The sequence below is a fragment of the Pezoporus occidentalis genome, unplaced genomic scaffold (genome assembly GCF_034315485.1).
Source record: "Pezoporus occidentalis ecotype Australia unplaced genomic scaffold, CSIRO_AGI_Poc_V1 ctg217, whole genome shotgun sequence".
Taxonomy (NCBI): Eukaryota; Metazoa; Chordata; class Aves; order Psittaciformes; family Psittacidae; genus Pezoporus; species Pezoporus occidentalis.
In genome coordinates, this window is record NW_026914040.1 from 77,681 (window position 1) to 98,099 (window position 20,419).

Below are 20,419 nucleotides of genomic sequence, written 5' to 3' on the forward strand. Positions count from 1 at the left end.
GTGACAGAGATGATGGCCCAGAGTGTTTTCTGGGAGGAAAGGGGCTGTTTTTGTTAAGCAGGTCATGGCAGTCGGACCATGCCCTAGAGGCTTGTGTGGGGAACTCTGGATGGGGCTTGGAGCAACCTGGTCTAGTTGAAGATGTCCCTGCTCATTGCAAAGGGGGTTGGAGTAGATGAGCTTTAAAATCCCCTTCCAATCCAAGTCATTCTATGATTCTGACTTATTGTATGGGCTTGGAAGCAGGAGCATCATGAGACGTTGCAACCAAGCTGGGGAAGGGTGATGAGGAGCAAGAGCACCGAGGTGAACATATATACATTTTTAAGGGGAAGCAGAGAGGTTGTGGCAAGATTTAGGCAGCTCATGAGGAAGAAATGTGAACACAAGAGGGTGTGGGTTGGTGGGGCTCTGGTTAGCAGGATGCAAGACCACAGGGTATCCCAGGGACCTCAAGTTTCCATGGGCTATAGCATCTGTCTTGGTCAGGATGGCAGAGGACAGGTCCCTGCTGCTGGCATCCCTCTAGACAGTTCATCCAGGCTGGATTTTGTGTTTGCCTTGGATATAAATTAGAAGCCTCTGAGCACAGGGACAAGGGGACTGAGTGTGGCTGCAAGGGATGTGATGCTCTGCCTTCAACAGACAGCCTGGTCCAGGCAGCCTTGCACAAACCTAACACCAACATACAACTGTAGGGAGCAAACCATGGGAGATAGAAAGCAAGCTGTTAACCATCTTAGCAGCATCACTCACTACTCTTCAAAGAGCTCCTGTGTGGGATAACAGGTGAAGGAGAGCTCTAGCTAAACTTCTATGATCCCTCCTGACTAAGTCCGCCTTCAAATCTCTTTGCTGTCTGCTCTTTAAGCATTTGCCACTGGAGACCCACACAACAGCTACAACCACCTCCTCTGTTCCTATGTGAAATTGTGGCTGTGAGGACACGAGCTTAGAATAGTTAGGGTTGGAAAGGACCTTAAGATCATCAAGTTCCAACACCCCTGCCATGGGCAGGGACAACTCATGCTAAACCATGGCACCCGAGGGCTCGTCCAAGCTGGTCTTGAACTCGGAGAATACCTGGACACACTGTTGTTTCTGTACCCAACCTCTCAGTTCCTTAGGACATTTCCATTGGGCTTCACAGCATTTTCCCTGCTGTAAATTACCAGTCTAAACTGAGGAACTTGTTGGACATCTCTAGAGGCAGCAAGTGTTGAAAGAAACAGAACAGAAATTATTCTGTTTCTCGAGTCTGTATCCAAAAGAGAAGTGAGACCACAAAAGGTTTCATGGGACACATCTTGATTACTAGGCCAAACCATGTCAGCTGTCAGCCGAGACGTCCAACAACCAACTTAGCTATGCAAGGAGGCATCACACTGCATGATGCTGCAAGAGTTGAGACTACTGCCACTCGTACACTCTTGCTTGATAAAGGAAACCTGTAGTGGCAGGAGGGCTAGAAACTTCTTTCCCTGAACCTCTGAACAGTCTGGCTTTGACTAGAAAACCCAGACAGGAGATGTTCTAACAACTGACCCCATAGAGCAGGCATCAACTTCATATAGGCAAGGGTTTGTGGGGCTGCAAAGCAAGGTTCAGGCAATGAGGTTGGTCAGGAGCAAAGAGGACTGCAGGAAGACAAGTCCCACCACCACACAGAAGTAAAGGGATGCTTTGAAATCAAAGTAACTGAAGTCTTTACGCCAAAATAAGGAAACCAGATGAGCTTTTTTTTTTCCTTTTTTTTTAAAAAAAGGATACATCACTGAGTGTATTTTTCCAAGCTTGCTGGACATTGTACTGAAGCACTGTAAAGCTGTCAGAGAAATCACATACTTTTTTCTGTTGTCAACCAAAGCGTGCTTTTATGGAGTCAATTAGCCACAAATTAGGAACACACATCACTTGTCTGAGAACGAATTACCATACAACCCAATACACATAACTGTCATTGCCCCGATGAGGAGCCTGTCAGACTTTCCTATCCAGCCATAAAGGAAGCTTCATGTTCAGTTGTTCTGTTCTGCAAGCGTGCTTCTTTCAAGTGCTGCAGTGCTACAGTGTGAGGGGAAAAGGGGTCATTGGTATTACTGCTCTGACATGCAAACCTGGACATGAGCCAGCGTGTAAAATGCAGTTACATTGGTGGAAAGAGTTTATGTAAGCTGGGATGGCACAAGTGCTTGGATCTACAACAGAGCCTACAGCTGCTGTGATGTTTGAGAGAGAAGTGCAGCCAATGTCATCTTTACATAGTCTATTGTGTGCCCTTCACAGACCTTAGAGCCCTTTTTGAAGGCGGAGAGCCACAGTCTGGTAAAGTTTTAAGGGTTTTTTGTCTGTTTGTTTGGTTGGGAGGGTTTCTTTTCCTTTCATTTTAACAGATGGGGAAACTGAGGCACAGAAATGTGGTGTGACTTGCCCACAGTCGGCGGTAGACCTTGAACCCCCCCCAGTCTTGCTCACAGCTTTTCAGCTCTCACTTGGGACATGGTGAGAAGGAGGGGCTGCCCACTTTGTTCCTAATGCAAGAACCTCAGCTCCTCCAAGGGCAAGGGGAAGAGATGTCACTCTCAGCGGTGGCAGGGGGGACAATGGCACGCATGGTTTCCACCAGCCCCAGGAGGCAAGAGAAGCAAGGAACCTGAAATGGAGAGGCAGGGATTTGTTGGACAGGCACTGGGCGAGAGGACGTGGCTCTACAGGATGCATTCGTGCCTCTCTGTGGCTTTCAGGGCCTCGTGCATGCTGGCGGCGGAGAGCCTCCTGTTGATGTTCCTGTACCTGCACCTCAGGAGGTTCCAGAAAGTAGTCCTCAAGTCTCGGTTAAAGAAAGCATAAATTAAAGGGTTGATGAGGGAGTTGGTGTATCCCAACCAGAGCAGAGTCCTCTCCAGCCTCAGGGGCATGCAGCTGCAGCGGATGCCACAGATGAAAGGCCGAGCTGTTGACATCAAGAAGAAGGGAAGCCAGCAAAAGGTGAATGCCCCCACGATAATGCCGAGGGTCCTGGCTGCTTTCTGCTCCCGTTTGAAGATGGAAATGTTCTTTCGGTCTTGCCGGAGCAGTTTGGAGAGCGTGGCACATTCCTCCACCGCTTTGGTGCGCTTGGAGCTGTGGTGGTGGCTCCGGTTGGAAGCCTCCAGGCAATAGACACCTTCCTCTTCATAGTGCTTGGGGAAGTTCATGAAGCGATGCTTCTCGGCGCTGACCTTGGCTGCTTTGTAGATCCGGCTGTACATGACGAGCATGACCGCCATGGGGATGTAGAAGGCAACCCCTGTGGAGTACACTGTGTACCCAAAGTCCTGGCTGATGAGACAGACTCTTTCCACGGTGACGTTCTTGGCCCAGCCAAAAAGAGGAGGAAGAGTGATGGAGGCAGAGAGGAGCCAGACGATGAAGACCATCTTGGCCATCAACTTCCCGTTTTGTCTCACGGGGTAGGTCAATGGCCGAGTGATCCCCAGATACCTGGAAAAGAGAAGAGTTGTAAAGGGTTAGGAGGGTCGCAAGGGGTGAGTGGTGTTGGGGTGGGTTTCATTCCTAATCACAAGTTAATGCTCCATCACAAGGCAAGAAATTAAATCACCAAACGGAAACATACACAGGGTTGTATAGCTGGAGTATCTTCTGTAGAGTCTTTTAGCTCTCTTTCCTGAACACCTTATTTCAGCTATTCCCCACTGCTTTCTTGTACCCCTTCCATACATGACGTGTCATTTAATTGGTGAGAGCAGTCCAAGCTCCACATGGCTTTCTAAGGGATAAAAATGCTTTAAAAAAGCTCAGTTTTCCATCAGAACTCGTTTGTACAGGGAACATGCAACAACTTCCAGACATGGGGTTGGACTAGATGACCTTTGAAGGTCCCTTCTGACCCAAACTATTCTGTGAGTCTATGGCATGAGACTCACTCCTTACTGCTGCTTTCCTAGGGAAGCACACAGGAGTGGAGTGGATGATCCACAGAGTAATACTTGCACAGGATACACCAGGACTGGCTCCAGATGAAATGAATAGACCCATACCAGTGTTTAATGGGAAGTGGGAAGGACAACACCCTTCTCTTATTTTTCCAGGCAACTTTGGAGCAATCTCACCTTTGTGAATACTTAAGGATGGGTCTGGATGGGCACAGAAAGCAGAGCTAGCGATCGGGTGATGGACTGAGGTGCAAGACTGACAGCTTTTCACTGTCAGCAGCTCACCCGTCACTCCCATCTCCATCACAGAATCATGTGGGTTGGAAAGGACCTTAAGATCATTCAGTTCCAGCCCCCCTGCTATGGGCAGGGACACCTCACACTAAACCATGGCATCCAAGGCCAGTGTGCAGTATTAGAACAAACCTACTATTCCTGCAACATCTAGACATATCAAGGATGAGGGGGTCATTAAGAGCAGCCAACATGGTTTTACCAAGGTGGAGTCATGTTTGACCAACCTTATAGCCTTCTGTGAGCAAGTAACTAGGTGGATGGATGATGGTAGAGCGGTAGATGTGGTTTTTCTTGATTTCAGTAAGGCATTTGATACTGTCTCCCACAGCATCCTCATAGATAAGCTAAGGAAGTGTGGGCTTGATGATCAGGTAGTGAGGTGGATCAAGAACTGGTTGGAAGGAAGAAGGCAGAGAGTTGTGGTCAATGGGGCAGAATCCAGCTGGAGGTCTGTGACTAGTGGAGTCCCTCAGGGGTCGGTGCTGGGACCAGTGCTGTTTAGTATTTTCATCAACGACCTGGATGAGGGAACTGAGTGTACCCTCAGCAAGTTCACTGGTGATACTAAACTGGGAGGAGTGGCTGACCCACCAGAGGGCTGTGTTTCCATTCAGCAAGACCTGGACAGGCTGGAGAGTTGGGCAGAGAGGAACTTGATGGAATTCAACAAGGGCAAGTGTAGAGTCCTGCATCTGGGGAAGAACAACCCCATGTACCAGTACAGATTGGGGGCTGACCTGCTGGGCAGTAGCGAAGGGGAAAGGGACCTGTGGGTCCTGGTGGATAGGAGGATGACCATGAGCCAGCAATGTGCCCTTGTGGCCAAGAAGGCCAATGGCATCCTAGGGTGCATTAGAAAGGTGTGGTTAGTAGGTCAAGAGAGGCTCTCCTTCCCCTCTACTCTGCCTTGGTGAGGCCGCATCTGGAATATTGTGTCCAGTTCTGGGCCCCACAGTTCAAGAAGGACAGGGAATTGCTTGAAAGAGTGCAGCGCAGAGCCACAAAGATGATTAAGGGAGTGGAACATCTCCCTTATGAGGAGAGGCTGAGGGAGCTGGGACTCTTTAGCTTGGAGAAGAGGAGACTGAGGGGTGACCTCATCAATGTTTACAAATGTGTAAAGGGTGAGTGTCAGGATGATGGAGCTAGGTTTTTTTCAGTGATGTCCAGTGATAGGACAAGGGGCAATGGGTGTAAACTGGAGCATGGGAGGTTCCATGGGAACATCAGGAAAAATCTCTTTCCTGTGAGAGTGACAGAGCACTGGAACGGGTTGCCCAGGGGGGTTGTGGAGTCTCCTACATTGGAGATATTCAAGGCCCGCCTGGACAAGTTCCTGTGTGATGTACTCTAGGTTACCCTGCTCTTGCAGGGGGGTTGGACTAGATGATCTTTTGAGGTCCCTTCCAACCCTTGGGATTCTGTGATTCGGTGATCTACTCCTGATGACCTCTGGAAGCCAAGACAAGAGAGACATAAACAGCTCGAGCTGTCTGCTCCCCTGCATGGCCCATAGCTCCCGAAGTGATGACATCCAGCCCTCCCTTGAGAGTAAAATAAGAGGAGTTCCAAGTAACAGAGTTCAAAAGCATGTGGTGACCCATAGATTTGCACATCCTGATGCTTGGAGTTAGGTGTTACCTTCTTATCTTGACTGAAAGGATCTGGAGAGTGCATCAACCATCAGCTCCTGGTTATGGTTGTGTGATTTTGAACCCCAGGCTACAGGGTGTGATTTTAAATCATCCCCAGCCTTGATTGAGAGGGTTTTTGTGGCTAAGAAATGGTGTCAACTGCTAGTAAATTATAATTGCAAACCCATAAATCAGCAGGGGATTGGCCACTGTCAGCCAATGTTCCCTCTGAAAGACACCTGCCTGCTGTTCAGCCTCAATCAATCCAGCAAAAACCTCTTGCAACTCATATGGGTTTCTTCTATGCTATGGCCTTTTTGATCCAAACCTGCTGTCAGGAACATGTAGGCATTTTTAGGCAGGATCATGTCACCTCTTAACTGCTCTTGGATAAACTAGCAATCCAAAAGGGCAGTGAGAACAGAAGGGAAGAACGGGCTTTTCTGCCCCATAAGGAACATTTCTGGAGTGACTTTTACCTCTGCTGTATCATTGTTTCCTTTCTGAGAATCATCCTCATTGCAGGTGTTTGGAGATTTTTTATTCCCTGATTATTTCCCTTTTCCAGATCATTCCCCGAGATTGGAAATAAAGTAAAAATAAATCCAATTCACCCTTGCCTCCTGACTGCTAAATAAATTCCAAGCCCAAAGTGCTCTCCCCTGCCTCCCTGATCAAATGAATTTGAATTCATTCACTGACTTATTCTTTTCCTGTTTTCCTCTGTTTTTTCTTTACCTGGCCTTAGAAACAAAACCCAAGCAAAACCCCCCATGACCACCTTTGTTGCTTCAATACCCAGCAGCATGGTGAAGGAGGAGATGTGGACAACAGGGCTGGGTTTTGGTGCTGTTCTTCCAATACACACCATTGTCCCCTTCCCTGCCTATGGCAGGGGGTTGGAACTGGATGATCTTAAGGTCATTCCAACCGAAACCATTCTATGATTATATATATATATATATTCTATATAGTCATAGAATCATAGAATGGTTTGGGTTGGAAATCTGCCTGTCCTAGGAAGGGGCTATAGAGGAAGAAGAGATTTGATGTCCCTCTAAACTGGGAGAAAACCATGCCCGTGCTGTTGCATCTGCAAATTCAGCACCTAAAAATATCACTCATCTCTATATCCCAAGCTGAGAACTTTGCAAACTAATATATGCTGTGTGGTGCGATATCCTTTATTATGCTATTACTGGGTTTCCTTTTAGAAGCTGATCCACTCGGGATTTGCCGAAAACTTCAAGGAATTTACACGCTAGCCAAGCCAAATGCACAGTGACAAGATTTAAAAAGCAGGCAAAGCTGACACATTTCATCTGCGGGTGGAGGAAACGGGGCTGTTTTGAGGTCTTTTGCTTATCATTCCGATGCGAGCGGGAAGACCTCAAAATAGGCCAGCGTTTAGAGCAGTGCGGGAGGCGAGATTGCACAGGCATGCCATGAAATTCAAATCAAACTCTCTCCCTTCGGTTCTTTTTCCCTGTTGTTTTTCTTCTGGTTGCGTCTGTCTTGTTGTTAATCAAGTTTAGAGGTAATCAGGTAACGAAAGGCAGTACCCGGAGCACTGATTTGTGCTGCTTTGTAGGATCCCCCCCCTGTGCAGAGCTGATTGTGCAGCCACTTGCTCCTTGTGTAATAAACTTCCATATCCTCGCTCCCATGGATGTCTTGGCAGCCTGAGTGCTGACCATAGGGTAGGAGGCCTGCCCCAAGCTGTGCTCCACCATCAACCCCAATTCAGTGCACTTAGAGTAAGATCAATGTTAATTCTTGAATCCTTCTGTCAAGGATTAAATAATAAAGGAAAACAAAAGCTCTCCAAGGTTCCCTTCTCTCCATTCTGCAGCTGGTGAGCTGGGAAAGGACAAACCTCCACTCACACAGGCAGGCTGAGCCCAAAGGAACCCAGAGTTGGGGGGTTTTGGACCCCACTGCTTTCTTGCTCAATCTCTCCTGGCCCTATTTAAGCTCCACACCTGATTCCCAAGCTGATGCTATGCCTGCCCCATCCTGATGAAGGAGAGTGAGGTGGAGGATGCAAAGGGCAACTGGAGGCTCCCTATGGCTTCATGTGCCCATGTCCTAAGCCAGGTTTGGTGGGAGCATCCCATGGGTGCATCCCAGCTCACTGGAGATGCAGTGCAGGGATGTACAGGGCCTGGGACATGTTCAGATGAAGGACAAGGGAAAGGCAATGCTCTTTTGGGAGGCATTCTTTCTAGGGAAGACAATGCCAATTTGGGTTAGATCATCTGATTTGGGGTAAAAAATTCCTGCCAAGGAGATGGGAGAGCCCCAGTAGGGCTGCCTGGGAAATGGATGGAGACCTTTTCTCCGTTAGGAAAACCTGAAGTGATATGTGGGGTTTGGGAGCTTCTTTTGTCAGCCACTTGGTATTTTTACAGAGAGCTTCATCAAAAGATAAACAGCCAAAAGGGGATTTTTCCTTGTCATCTTGTTTTTGCTCTGTAGCATTAAAGAACCCATAGCATTGTCAGGCTTTTTTATCAGAAAAATGTAAGAGAAAAATGGATGTTTCCAGCATATTTCTTCTCGGATTCAAAAGAAAATCAATCAAATCTGCCTTCAGCCCAGATTAGTTCTACCAGCTCCAATCAAGAGGCTTTTAGAAAGCGTTCTGCATTAATAATCAATAAGAGCAGCCTACATTTTAATAGGGCTCATCATCTTGGGCAAACCAACCCCTTTGTATATCTGAGCTACCCAAATATGATGACACTTCAGCCATCAATAAAACCCAACCTTCTCTTTGGCAGAACGAGGCAGGTACCTACAGTGCTGACCAAGTTGGCTTTGAGGACAGAATAAGAGGAGATATTTATACTTCCGAGAAGCACCAGATCTGCTCCTTTTGTCTCTTGCAGGGCAGGAGGAACAGCTTGCCATCATCACTGGGGAGGAGGGGGGGGGAATTTCAGTTAATGCCTTGCTGAGATGAAAAGCCATTTCATCTCTTCAGGCTCTCTGCAAACTCAGCTATCTTTTCGCTTTCGCTCTGTGGTTGGCTTTGCTTTGTAGCATCATAGGAAGGGAAAAGTGTGCTTTTGGAGATGGTTCCAACAGGAGCTAAAGCAAAAACTTGCCCATCCCAAGTCTGGAGAAGGACACCCAGGAGTGGTCCTGTACCTGCGCTCTCCCTCAATCCATCTCCATCAACTGCCTGGTTGGAGTTGTGGGGATGATGGGTTGATGTGGAGCAATGGTGACTTACAGGATGCTCAAGGTACTGCCCTGGGATAACTCACACAACTCGCAGCCCATTCCTACTGACTGTTGAAGCAGAAAGCAGCAGGCTGGTGCCCCAGTCACCTATTCCTGATCTGAATATCAGAGAGCATCTCAATTATTCCCATTGCCTCCTGCACTTGGAGCATGCCCTTCTTCCCACCTAGAGCCAAAGTGGCACAGCACACCCTCTTCCTATGCCCTGCCAGTCCTCCTTCTGCTCAAAACACAACCTTTGCTCTTTTCCTCTTTCCCCAGCTAAAAACACATCTTGGGCAATTGCCCTCTAACTGCACAACTTCCACCATCAGGTATTTGGAAGGTCTGGGAGCAAACAGCAATGCTGTAGCCCATCGGGGCTCCCAGCATGGTGCAGTTGCTGCGCAGATGCACCCAAGAACAAGCCCAAGAAGACGCAGCTCTATGGCAGCTTCTTGTATCACAGATTCTTTCTTCATGCCCCTGCTGAGAGGTCTGAAGGAACCTGCTGCCTCCAGCATTTCCTTTCCTGCAGCTCCATTTTCCTCTAAACCACCCAAAAAGGATGGTGGGGATCGCATGGCTGGCAGCTAGAGAAGGTGCAGCAGAGATCATGGAATAGTTTGGGTTGGAAGGGACCTCAAAGCTGATCCAGCTCCAACCCCTGCCACGGGCAGGGACCCCTTCCACTAGAGCAGCTTGCTCCAAGCCCCTGTGTCCAACCTGGCCTTGAACACTGCCAGGGATGGGGCAGGAGATGGATGAGCATTTGAGAGCCATGGGAGATGGGGCTCAGTGTCGCTGTGGGGTGGGAAGTTTTTCTCTCCCTACAGATCAGCACTGGCAACAAGAGTTTTGCAGCAACGACTTGAATCTGCCCCATTCCTGGGCTCCTCTGAGCTGCTCCCATTCAAGCCAAGGGTTTCAGTTATGCAGATGCAACTCATGTCCATCCTCCATGGAACAGTTTCCTACCCATTGTCTTCCTGATGGCCATCAGCACTGGATCCCCCCATGTTGGTAACCCAGAAACCTTCTGCCTGGTCCCATTTCAATGGGGAAAGATAAACTGATGTCAACCCCAGGCACCTGCCTGTGCACAGATGTGATGGACAATGGGAATCGATTGCAATGATGTTTGTGAAAGGCCAGTCCCGTTTGTTTGCATGTTTGCAAGAGGCTTTCTCCAGGGGATGGGATGAGATGGGATGGGGTCAGTGGGCAGAAAAGTCTTTTGCCAAAGGATGGGATCAGTGGGAAGGGGAAAGGTGAAAGGGATGGGAAAAGGAAGGGAGAAAAGGAAGGGGAAAAATGAAGGGGGAAAAGGAAGGGGGGGGAAAGGAAGTAGGAAAAGGAAGGGGGAAAAGGAAGGGGGAAAAGGAAGGGGAAAAGAAAGGGGGGAAAAGAAAGAGGGGAAAAGGAAGAGGAAAAAAGGAAGATGGGGAAAAGGAAGGGGAAAAGGAAAGGGAAAAAAGGAAAAGAAAAAGGAAAGGGGAAAAAGGAAGAGGAAAAAAGGAAGATGGGGAAAAGGAAGGGGGAAAAGGAAAAGGGGAAAAAGGAAGAAGGGAAAAAGGAAAGGGGAAAAGGAAGGGGAAAAAGGAAGAGGGGAAAAAGGAAGGGGAAAAACAAAAAGGGGAAAAAGGAAGAGGGGAAAAAAGGAAGAGGGGGAAAAGGAAGAGGGGAAAAGGAAGGAGGAAAAGGAAGGGGAAAAAGGAAGTGGGGAAAAAAGGAAGGGGGGGAAAAGGAAGAGGGGAAAAGGAAGGGGGAAAAGGAAGGGGGGAAAAAAGGAAGGGGAAAAAGGAAAAGGGGAAAAAGGAAGGGGAAAAAGGAAAAGGGGAGAAAGGAAAAGGGGAAAAACAAAAAGGGGAAAAAGGAAGGGGAAAAACAAAAAGGGGGAAAAGGAAGAGGGGAAAAGGAAGGGGGAAAAGGAAGGGGAAAAAGAAGTGGGGAAAAAAGGAAGGGGAAAATCAAGGGGGAAAAGGAAGGGGAAATTTTAAAGCACTTCCAGTCTGATCAGTGTGTAGCTGCCTCCCTGCTCCTCACTCATCAAGAGGAAGCATTGACATGTTCCATTACTGCATTTACTCTCTGCCCTCTATCAGAACCAGCCTCTGTCAGCTCTGGACACTCACCTGCCTTCTGTACAGACAGGCTTTTCAATAGGAAAAGCCAGTTCAGCAGAAGAGCTGGACCTTGCCGTGGGTCCTGGGAGTGACTGCGCTTTCAAACCAGCAGTGCTGAGCTGAGCAGGGCAAAGGCAGCTCATAGGGGAGCAGCAGCTTATGGGGTGAGGACTATGGGGCAGAACTTGCTGTTCACCTGATGGGGGTAACATCACCCACCATCAGCAGGACTGGCTCTGTCCTCTCTGCTTTGTCACCCCGTTTCACACCTGGGGAGGCTGAGAGCGTAGCTAAAGGCACACAGCTCGCATGCAGCCTCCTGTCCCCGAGCTGCTGATCACAGCCCAGCGCAGCAGTGCCAGCATAAACCCAAACCAAGCCCCATGAAAGCCAGCACGTGCGTCAGCTCTGCCCCACCGGCTCGTCACCGCCATGGCCCCGGTGACGCAGGATGCTATAATTAGAGCCATGGAGGTGCTGACTTGCTCCAGTCCTGCCAGTTTGTCTTTAGCCTTTCCCTCCCAGCCTCAGGTGTGGGAGATGAAGGCAGAAAAGCCTCACAAATGCCTGCACTGGGCTCAAACGGGGCTTCTGGGGATCGGGATGGGGTGGAGGGAGCTGATGATGTCCCTTAGGTGAGCTCTTAGGCAGAAGCTCTTCCCTGTGAGGGTGCTGAGGCGCTGGCACAGGGTGCCCAGAGAAGCTGTGGCTGCCCCATCCCTGGCAGTGTTCAAGGCCAGGTTGGACACAGGGGCTTGGAGCAAGCTGCTCTAGTGGAAGGGGTCCCTGCCCGTGGCAAGGGGTTGGAGCTGGAGGAGCTTTAAGGGCTTTAAGGTTGTTTCCAACCCAAGCTCTTCTAGGATTCTACGATCCCCAGCAGAGGCAAAACTCCTGGGACCAGCAGAGCATCCTATAGGACTTGGGTCCAGAAGCCCCATAACCTGGGTTTTCAAAGTGCATCTGTTGGAGGTTTCTGTTTTCTTGAGTAATTTTATAGCCCAGCTTCCTTCCATGGAGAAGGTCAGGTCATGGCTCTATCCTCTAGCTCCGTTCCTCAAGCCAAGGAGTCACAGAACCCCAGCCTGGTTTGGGTTGGAAGGGACCTCAAAGCTCCTCCAGTTCCAACCCTTGCCACGGGCAGGGACCCCTTCCACTAGAGCAGCTTGCTCCAAGCCCCTGTGTCCAACCTGGCCTTGAACACTGCCAGGGATGGGGCAGCCACAGCTTCTCTGGGCACCCTGTGCCAGCGCCTCAGCACCCTCCCAGGGAAGAGCTTCTGCCTAAGAGCTCATCTCAGTCTCCCCTCGGGCAGGTTCAAGCCATTCCCCTTGGCCTGGCCCTACAGGCCCTTGTCCCAAGCCTCTCTCCAGGTTTCTTACAGGAAGAAAGAACAACGTGAAACATGCCTAGAGGGGGAGGATTATGCCGGTGACTTAGAGAAGCTGCTTGAGAAAGCACCTTAAGGCAGCTCTTCCAAAGGGACTGAGGCACCTTAATTCCTACAGAAACCCCTCAGCAACCTCATGAACCTGAACAGCACAATCAGAAGCATGAATCCAACCAGGAACATGATTCTAGTGGCCCTCAACCTCCCGAAACACCCTTAAATTCGAGCCCACATGAACACACGGCAGGTTCCATGCCCTCCCTTACCTGTCCACACTGATGATGCACAAGGTCATGATGGAGGCGGTGCAGCACATAACGTCCATGGCGATGAACACGTTGCAAAACACCTTCCCAAAGAGCCACTCTCCCCCTACCAGGTCTGTGATGGTGACGAAGGGCATGACAGCGAAGGCCACCGACAGGTCAGCAGCAGCCAGGGACACCACCAGGTAGTTGGAGGGCTGCCGGAGCTTCTTGACGATGCACACGGAGATGATGACCAGCCCGTTGCCAGCGATGGTCATGAGGATGATGATGGAGAGCACGGCTCCGATGACGATCTTCTCGGTGTCCCCATAGAGCAGGATCTCCTCGCCGCAGTCCGTGGCGTTGGTGAGGTTGGAGGAGGGCAGCTCTGGCTCCGTTGGGATGGAGGGTTCCTCAGTCATGAATGGCTTCGGGAGCGGTTTCTGCGCCGGGTGCTGCTGCTGCTCTGCGTTCTCCACGAAGAGAAGGGGATGCTCCAGGAACCGCCTGGGGCTGACCCTCAGCAGCATGCTCTGAGCTCACCGCGGCACCAGGACTCCCAGCAGTGACACCTCCAGTGACAAACCAGAGCATGGTGTCTCAGACACGATAAGCACACAAAGTCCCCCTCCTCACCCCGAGCCCAGCTCTCGCATGGGATGCGGCTGGGTCTCACGTGCTCGGCAAGAAGCTGCTTCCCAAGTCTGCCTTAAAGACACACTGAAGGATGCTCGAGGAAAGCTCCTCTCCACTTTTAAAGGAGCCTGCGTTGCCTGCCTCATCATCTGCCTGCTTTTCCAGCAGGATAGATACCAGCAGCCCATGGTATAAATGCCCACGGTACGATGTGCTGCTGCCGAGCTGTGCACTTCTCCTGTGCATCCACACATTGAAATCCCATGCAGCCACATGCATGTTCTCATACGTGGCTGTCAAAGAGCGCGTGGCAACACAAGCCTCAGCCACAAACGTGTGCACGCACATCACCTGCGTGCCTTAACACAGGAACTTCAGAGCTGTGCCTGTAAATCCATGCACATGGCATGTCATGGAAACACACGACCATAGGTACACACAGGAGCATGGTGCAGAGCTGCAGGGTGCAGTGGGAGCGTATTCATCACATGCAGCATCCCCGGGGTACCACGCACGGTCAGAGCATCCCAGCCCATGCCCGGTGCTGTGAGCATCACCACACACACACAGAGCAGAGAAGCACAGAGAGCAGGTACCACGCTTCCACCCCGGGGTATTCACCCCTGTAAGTATTTCCCAGCCATCAACTTTAGGGCAAGGTTCACCCCTATGCCGGGCTCCAAGCATCATGCACATCCTGCATCCTCTTTCTTGTTCCAAAGCCCTTTTTTTCCCCTTGAAGGGAGTTTCGTTTAAATCAAAGCAGGATTCCAACCCCTTCCTCCCCTTTGCATCCCATTCCTCAGGCTGGAGCGATGGGGGTCCCGCAGTTACCTGTGCCGAGGGGGTGAGACATCCTCCAGGCGAGCCCCTGCGAGCTCCGGGCAGGGGAGGAAGCAAAGAGCCACCCCCGGAGCATCCTTCTCCCCTCCCCGCCTCGCCGGTCCCTCCTACCGCCCTCCCCTCGCCTCCCCCGGGCAGGGACCCAGATGGTCCCCGGCTCCCTCTGAGCCCTCGGGAGCCGCAGGCACCGGGGATGGGGTCTGCAGACACCCCCAGCCCTGCAGCTATGGATGGGGTGGGGGGGACACAGTGCGGGGAGCTCAAAGGAAAGGCTGGAAGTTGGGAAGATGCGGAGGCAGGTGCAGGAGGAGCAGCCTGAAGCTCGGGAAGCAGGGCACAGAGCGGGGGTACAGAGAAAGGCTGCTTCAAAGCACCATTCCCCATTACTTGTTATGACTGATTTTTAACAGGAGAGGGTTTCGTTCCTTATTCCATGCATTTTTTTCCATCCCCCTGCTTTTAAGCATCCCTGCCCATGTCAGGGGTTGGAACTGGATGAGCTTTTAAGATCCTTTCCAACCCAAACCATTCTATGATTCATTCAGCTCCGTGCTGAAGAGCAGCAGACAGCCAGGGAGAGGCAGATCCCTAAAGATGAGCCTTTCCCTTATCCCAGAGGGAACAAACCAACCAGGCAAAGAGCCTCTGGAGATCCACATCCCTTTCCCTCTCCACCAAATGCTTCACAGCGCTTTGGTGTTGGGATGCTTTGACCCAGGGCATCAGGCAGCTGCTGCTTGTTCCTCCCAGTACAAAGAAGAGGAGCAGGGACATCTCCTGGATGTGGTTGCTCCTAAAGGCAGTTTTCCCAGGGGCTCATCCCATCTGCTGCCTCCCTAAGGAGAGGACAGCAGCAACTCCCATTGCACAGGCCACATCCTGCACCCTTTGAGGTGATAGGTGTTCAGATACAAGCGATGCAAGCAGCGTCTTTGGGGCTGTTTGCAAGCTCCTAAAGTGTTTCCCATTGCCCTGCCCCATGTTAAGCACTTTGGGAGCAGGATGCACATCTCCATCCCTGGTGCCCCCAGCTCCTTCATCCACGCCAGCACTGTGCAAACACCCTGGCACCCTCCAGCTCTCCTGGGGACATCATGAAGGGGTGATTATGGCAAAACCACCTTTAAACCTCTGAGGTGCAGAGCTCTGCATCACCTGGGGTCAGAGTAGGCACCAACCCCAAGAGGTTTTGGGGAGCAGATGCACCCTGCATCTGCAAGGAAAGCACCGATGAGCTGCAACAGGGCTCTTAATGCAGTGCTTAACACCAGGGTTTCTCCTTTGCTGCTCAAGCAGCACAGCCTGTGTGGGAGGCTGGCTAAAATAGCTTCCTCACCAGGGCAGGCTGTGTGGCAGCGCCAGGTTTTCCTGCTCCTTGCATTAAAGGTGGGTTATATTCAGCCCCTCACGACTGGTGACGTGCTGGGATGGATGGGGCTGATACACAGACACAGCCTGCAAAGCCTGGTCCTTGTACAGAGGAGCTGCTTCAGCAGCCAGTCTGAATTCAACAGCGTCTGGGCAGGAAAATGCACCCAAGGTATCGGTGTTTCCAAGGAGAAAGAGGGATCCAACCTGGCCTTGAACACTGCCAGGGATGGGGCAGCCACAGCTTCTCTGGGCACCCTGTGCCAGCGCCTCAGCACCCTCCCAGGGAAGAGCTTCTGCCTAAGAGCTCATCTCAGTCTCCCCCATGTGTGTATGAGCTGCCCTGCTTCCCACCTCTGGGTGCGGGCTTTGGCAGGAAGGATACGGGGTGGGGATGCTCAGAAGGGGATTTTCCAGCTTCCCTGGAGGTTGCCTTTGAGAGAGGAACACAACATCAGCTCCTGTGCATTAGGAAGCAGAGACAGGGAGGGATTGCTTCCCTATCGATGTGCTGCTGGGAAGCGGCGCCTAATGCACAGTGCTCAGGTTCATGTCCTGGCAGAGGAAGGAAGAAGGTGCAATAAAGGTGATGAACCTCATGCTCCTTTTGCTCTGGCCAACTCCTTACACTGCTTATGGCAGAGCCTCAAAATCCTGCCATACGGAGCAGAATTAACCTTCCTTTATCCCATCCCAGCCTCATTTCTGTAGGATACAGCCTATACCTTCTCCCTCCCCAAATCCCTGTGGGTCTGGGGACACAAGAGGAGGGCTTTCTCCCACTTTTCCAGGGGAACGAGCTGCTCTGGTAATTTGGGATGCAAGAAAATCCCTGGAGAAACAAGAGCAGAAAGCCACATCCAGCTCATGGGACACACACTAAGAGGCTGGAGGGCACGTTCTCTGTATGGGCTCATTTTTGGGAGGCCAGAAGGGAAAATACCAATTTCTGTGTGAAGGAAGGATTAACAATAGCAATTCCTCTTCTCCCTAAAACTCTTAGTGCAGCACTTCTCCAGCTGCAGACCATGATGACCTTCTTAAGGCACTCGCTCCTTGGGGAATGCCTGGAAGCACTGATCGCATTTAGGCAACTAGGGGAGGAAGGCCAATGCACCTTAGCTCCATCATTTGCTCTCTAGCTGATAAGAAAGCACTGATTTGAAGGCACAGCGATGTTGCTGGAGCAAGATGGATGATTCCAAAGGAAACTGCCCTAAAAAATAAAGCTGAGAAACTGAAGACACAAAATACCCAAAGTTTTCCCCCTCCATGTGCAGGGGGAGATGAACAAAGTCCTCCCACTGTTTCGTGAAGTCAGTGCCCAGATATATCCTTCCATCTTCATATGCAAATGACCATTAAAGCGGCTACTTTATTAACTATTAGTTGTTAATATTACAGCCTATTAACGCTAATGGCATGGTAATAGGCACAGTTATTAATATGCAGATTCTGAGAAATCTCATTAGCTCCAAGGTCCTCAACCTCTCAGTGCTTTCAGGACCTGCACCCAAAGTGATCCTCCCTGCACTGCAGCCAGAGCCTGCCCAGATGGGCAAAACACATCACTCAATGCTATCAGTTACCAAGGAGCATCGCTAAGGATTGCTCTTGCCTCCAGTGAAGTTCACCATGAAGTGGTCGGGGGTATCTAAACCCTCTCTGGTTTGGAATCTGAGGACCTCTACCCACTGTCACAACAGGGTGGCCAATAACCCGACCATGTGCAGATACTGTGGTGCTTGTCCATGGTATCTGCATCCTGGTTGTGATCAGGAGTAATGATGGTCAAGGTGTTTTAGGGACCCAAATCACTCAAAGCACCACATCCCCTCCTTGGGCACATGTCCTGCTTTCCCTCTGAGTCTTCCCTCTCCCAAAACCAGCCCCATCTTCTCCTGGTGGGCATTAAATCTCAGCTCCTCAGTTAACACTACCTTAATGGTATCCAATTATCCTCACTTAGGGTCCAGCCCAACGTGGCCAGTCTCAGCCCCTCAGCCCATGGGCTGGGTAATGGGGCTGGCAGAGGTCTGTGGCAAACGAACCAGAGTTTAAGGGGAAACTGAGGCACTCAGGAAGTCCCAGAAGGCAGCAAAACTCTGCATTTTAGCTCTCAAAACACACATCCTCTAACAATAAACACACAGTTTTAGAAAGGACAAAAGCAGTTCAAAGGAGAGTCCTGAAATAAGACACAGTAGGGTTGAAGCGGAACAGTTTTGGTTGGACCAGTTTGGTTTGAAGCCCTGAGCCCAGCTGAGCATCCCTGCATCCTCCCATCTCTTTGGCATCCCTCTACACCACAACAGCAATGGAGATCTACGTCCTTGCAGAAACCCATCCTCTGGGGCAGAGACAAATAGCAAGGACATGGCTCAAAGTGCCCTGTGGGGACCAGGGGACCAGTACCATAGAGGTGGCACTGGTAGCCAAAGGATTTCAGCAATGGGACCCTACCAGCATTGACAAGTTACCTGTGACTTAAAACTCTCACGGCTGGGTCTTTGGTTGCTTTATTTCTTATTGGATCTCCCTAAAACAGAAGAAAAAATGACCTTTACATCTATGTCTAAAGGCATCCCTGGGTGAGTGCACGGGGAGTAATGGGGAATGTGCTGGAAAAGGCAATCCAGAGGAGACATCCAAATAGCTCCTCTCAAAACAGTGTTTGCTGAAGAGAAGCGGGTATCAGAGCTGCTGGATGCAGCCACACTCCCTCTGCTGGAGTCTGCACGGACAACAGGCAGCTTTTAGTGCCTAAATCCACAAGAGGTTTGTCAGTTTGGGCTCTTAAAGGATTATCTCCATGTCCCATCACAGCTAAAGCCAGGACAAGCGCCAGTGCCTCATCCCTATGCCCTGCAAAGGGGGCATTGTTGCAGGGGAAGATGGGGACGAGATGGGGACGAATTTGCTGCAGCATGGGGGTGAGGTGGAGCGAGATGAACCACAACAGTGAACCTTTGGCCTTGCAGACCCTCCTTGTCCACCCTCATCTGCCTATGGTGGGTGCTAAAAGGATCTCCATGGCGAGCTGATGAAGCCAGCAGAGGAAACCCTAAAGGCTGAAATAGGAGAGGAAAAGGTGAAAACCGAGTGATGTAGCTGAGGTTTCCAACACAAACCCTTCCGTTCTGCCTTACTCATTTACCAGAGTTTTATTAGTGAACTGGTATCACTAGTGCCCATTATTGATTCAAAGCAATATACATGCAGCATTTCCACCTACCATGCTCCCATCTGCCATCCCCAAGGCTTTGGGTAGAGCCTGACACTTAAGTGTGTGCAGCGAGGTAGGTGCTGATTTAGTGTTTTCAGCTCAGATAAAGCCATGCAATGCCAAACCAGCCCCACTCAATGCGTGGTCCTGGTGTTACACCTCTGGACCATCCCTATTCAAGAGGGAGAGAAGCGATGCACATCAAGCACTCCTGGACAAACCTATTCCACAAGCCAGCAGGATACGGTCCTCTGGAGAGCAGCAGGAAGAGGGAAGGTTGGTTGAGGACACGATGGCAAACACAGAGCTGTAAACATGAGTGATGCCTATAGAAAGGTGAGCTCCCAGTCTCTGTCTTGCTTGGGGTTTCTTCTTGCATCCAGAGCAAAGCACCAAAGAGCAACCTCAGTGTGGACTTCTCTGGTCCATGGCTTTGGGCATGAGGGCTGCATAAAGGCTTTCCTGCTCAGGATTGGGGTTGTCTAAGCTTGCATCGACCCATGCACCCACCGGCTCCTCATCGTCAGCCTGAGGGTTCTCCACGCTCGGTGCTGAAATGACTGGAAGCGGAGGTGGATTGAGGGTCTTTGGAGGATGGAAGTGTGTTGGGGTGGTGGAGCGAAGAGGGCAGGTTTGGGGATGAAGCCTCTCCTTGTCTTCTTCTGTCTGTCCCCTAGATGGCACCTGCTCTCAGCAGATTAAACCCGATGAGAAAACAGCAGGTTTTAGTGCACGGGGAAGCTCAGGGCTGCAAACTGCCGGCCAGAAAACAAATAACAGAACATCCCATCCCAAACATTGTGCTAATAAATAATAATAATAATAAATAATAATAATAGCAGCTATAATTGATGGCTTTTTCAGCTCTTACACTAAGAGCTTGAGATAACTGACCTCTCACTGCAACACTGCAGCTGCTTTCTCTCCGGGTCCACCTCTGGGTCCTCAATCCCTCCCATAATGAAGTAGACCAGACCTAATGGGCTTTTCATCACCTCTTCTGCAGTAGAATATGCATATATGGAGACAGTGACAGACCCCATCAGACCTGGAGCACTGCAGGAAGATATTTCAGTCCTCTACAGGGCTGGGAAGTGCAGGGAGGAAGACATCAACTCCCTTTTCAGTTTAAATCAATGCAGGGCTCCCCTCTGAACCCTTTATCCATGTGATTTTTGGCCAATAACTATTTAAACCCCTCCTGCCATGTCCTGGTGGGGAAGGAAGGACACAGTAGGGAAACATGTCCCCATCTGACCCCTTCCTTCCCCACCCTGTATCTGCACCAGCCACCACTGACATTTAAACCCGCTATTATTAGACATCAAGCTTTGATCGGGGCCCTTTGCACCTCGCAGGGTTATGGCTTTGCCAGGCTGCCCTCAGTCACAAGCAGATGCCCACCTGCTAAACCTCCATGCAGTGACCTCCATACATGTCCTGCCCTCCTCTTCCCTGCTCCTCAGTACCCATCCCAAGGTGCTCGCTGCA

The 20,419-nt window shown here is 50.6% G+C and overlaps 1 protein-coding gene across 2 annotated transcripts; it reads right to left on the reverse strand.

The window, feature by feature from the left end:
- Window positions 1-1,860: 1,860 nt before the first annotated feature.
- Window positions 1,861-14,438, reverse strand: LOC134164344 (5-hydroxytryptamine receptor 7-like). Of its 2 annotated transcripts, none has more exons than XM_062619966.1 (3): window positions 14,326-14,438; window positions 12,874-13,427; window positions 1,861-3,483 (listed from the first exon to the last, which is right to left on the reverse strand). In XM_062619966.1, the coding sequence occupies exons 2-3, from the start codon at window positions 13,383-13,385 to the stop codon at window positions 2,709-2,711; spliced, it is 1,287 nt and encodes a 428-aa protein (XP_062475950.1). In that variant the 5' UTR covers window positions 13,386-13,427; window positions 14,326-14,438; the 3' UTR covers window positions 1,861-2,708. The 2 variants fall into 2 exon arrangements, with proteins under 2 accessions (XP_062475950.1, XP_062475949.1); XM_062619965.1 differs by lacking the exon at window positions 14,326-14,438 and adding an exon at window positions 14,157-14,297.
- Window positions 14,439-20,419: the final 5,981 nt, after the last annotated feature.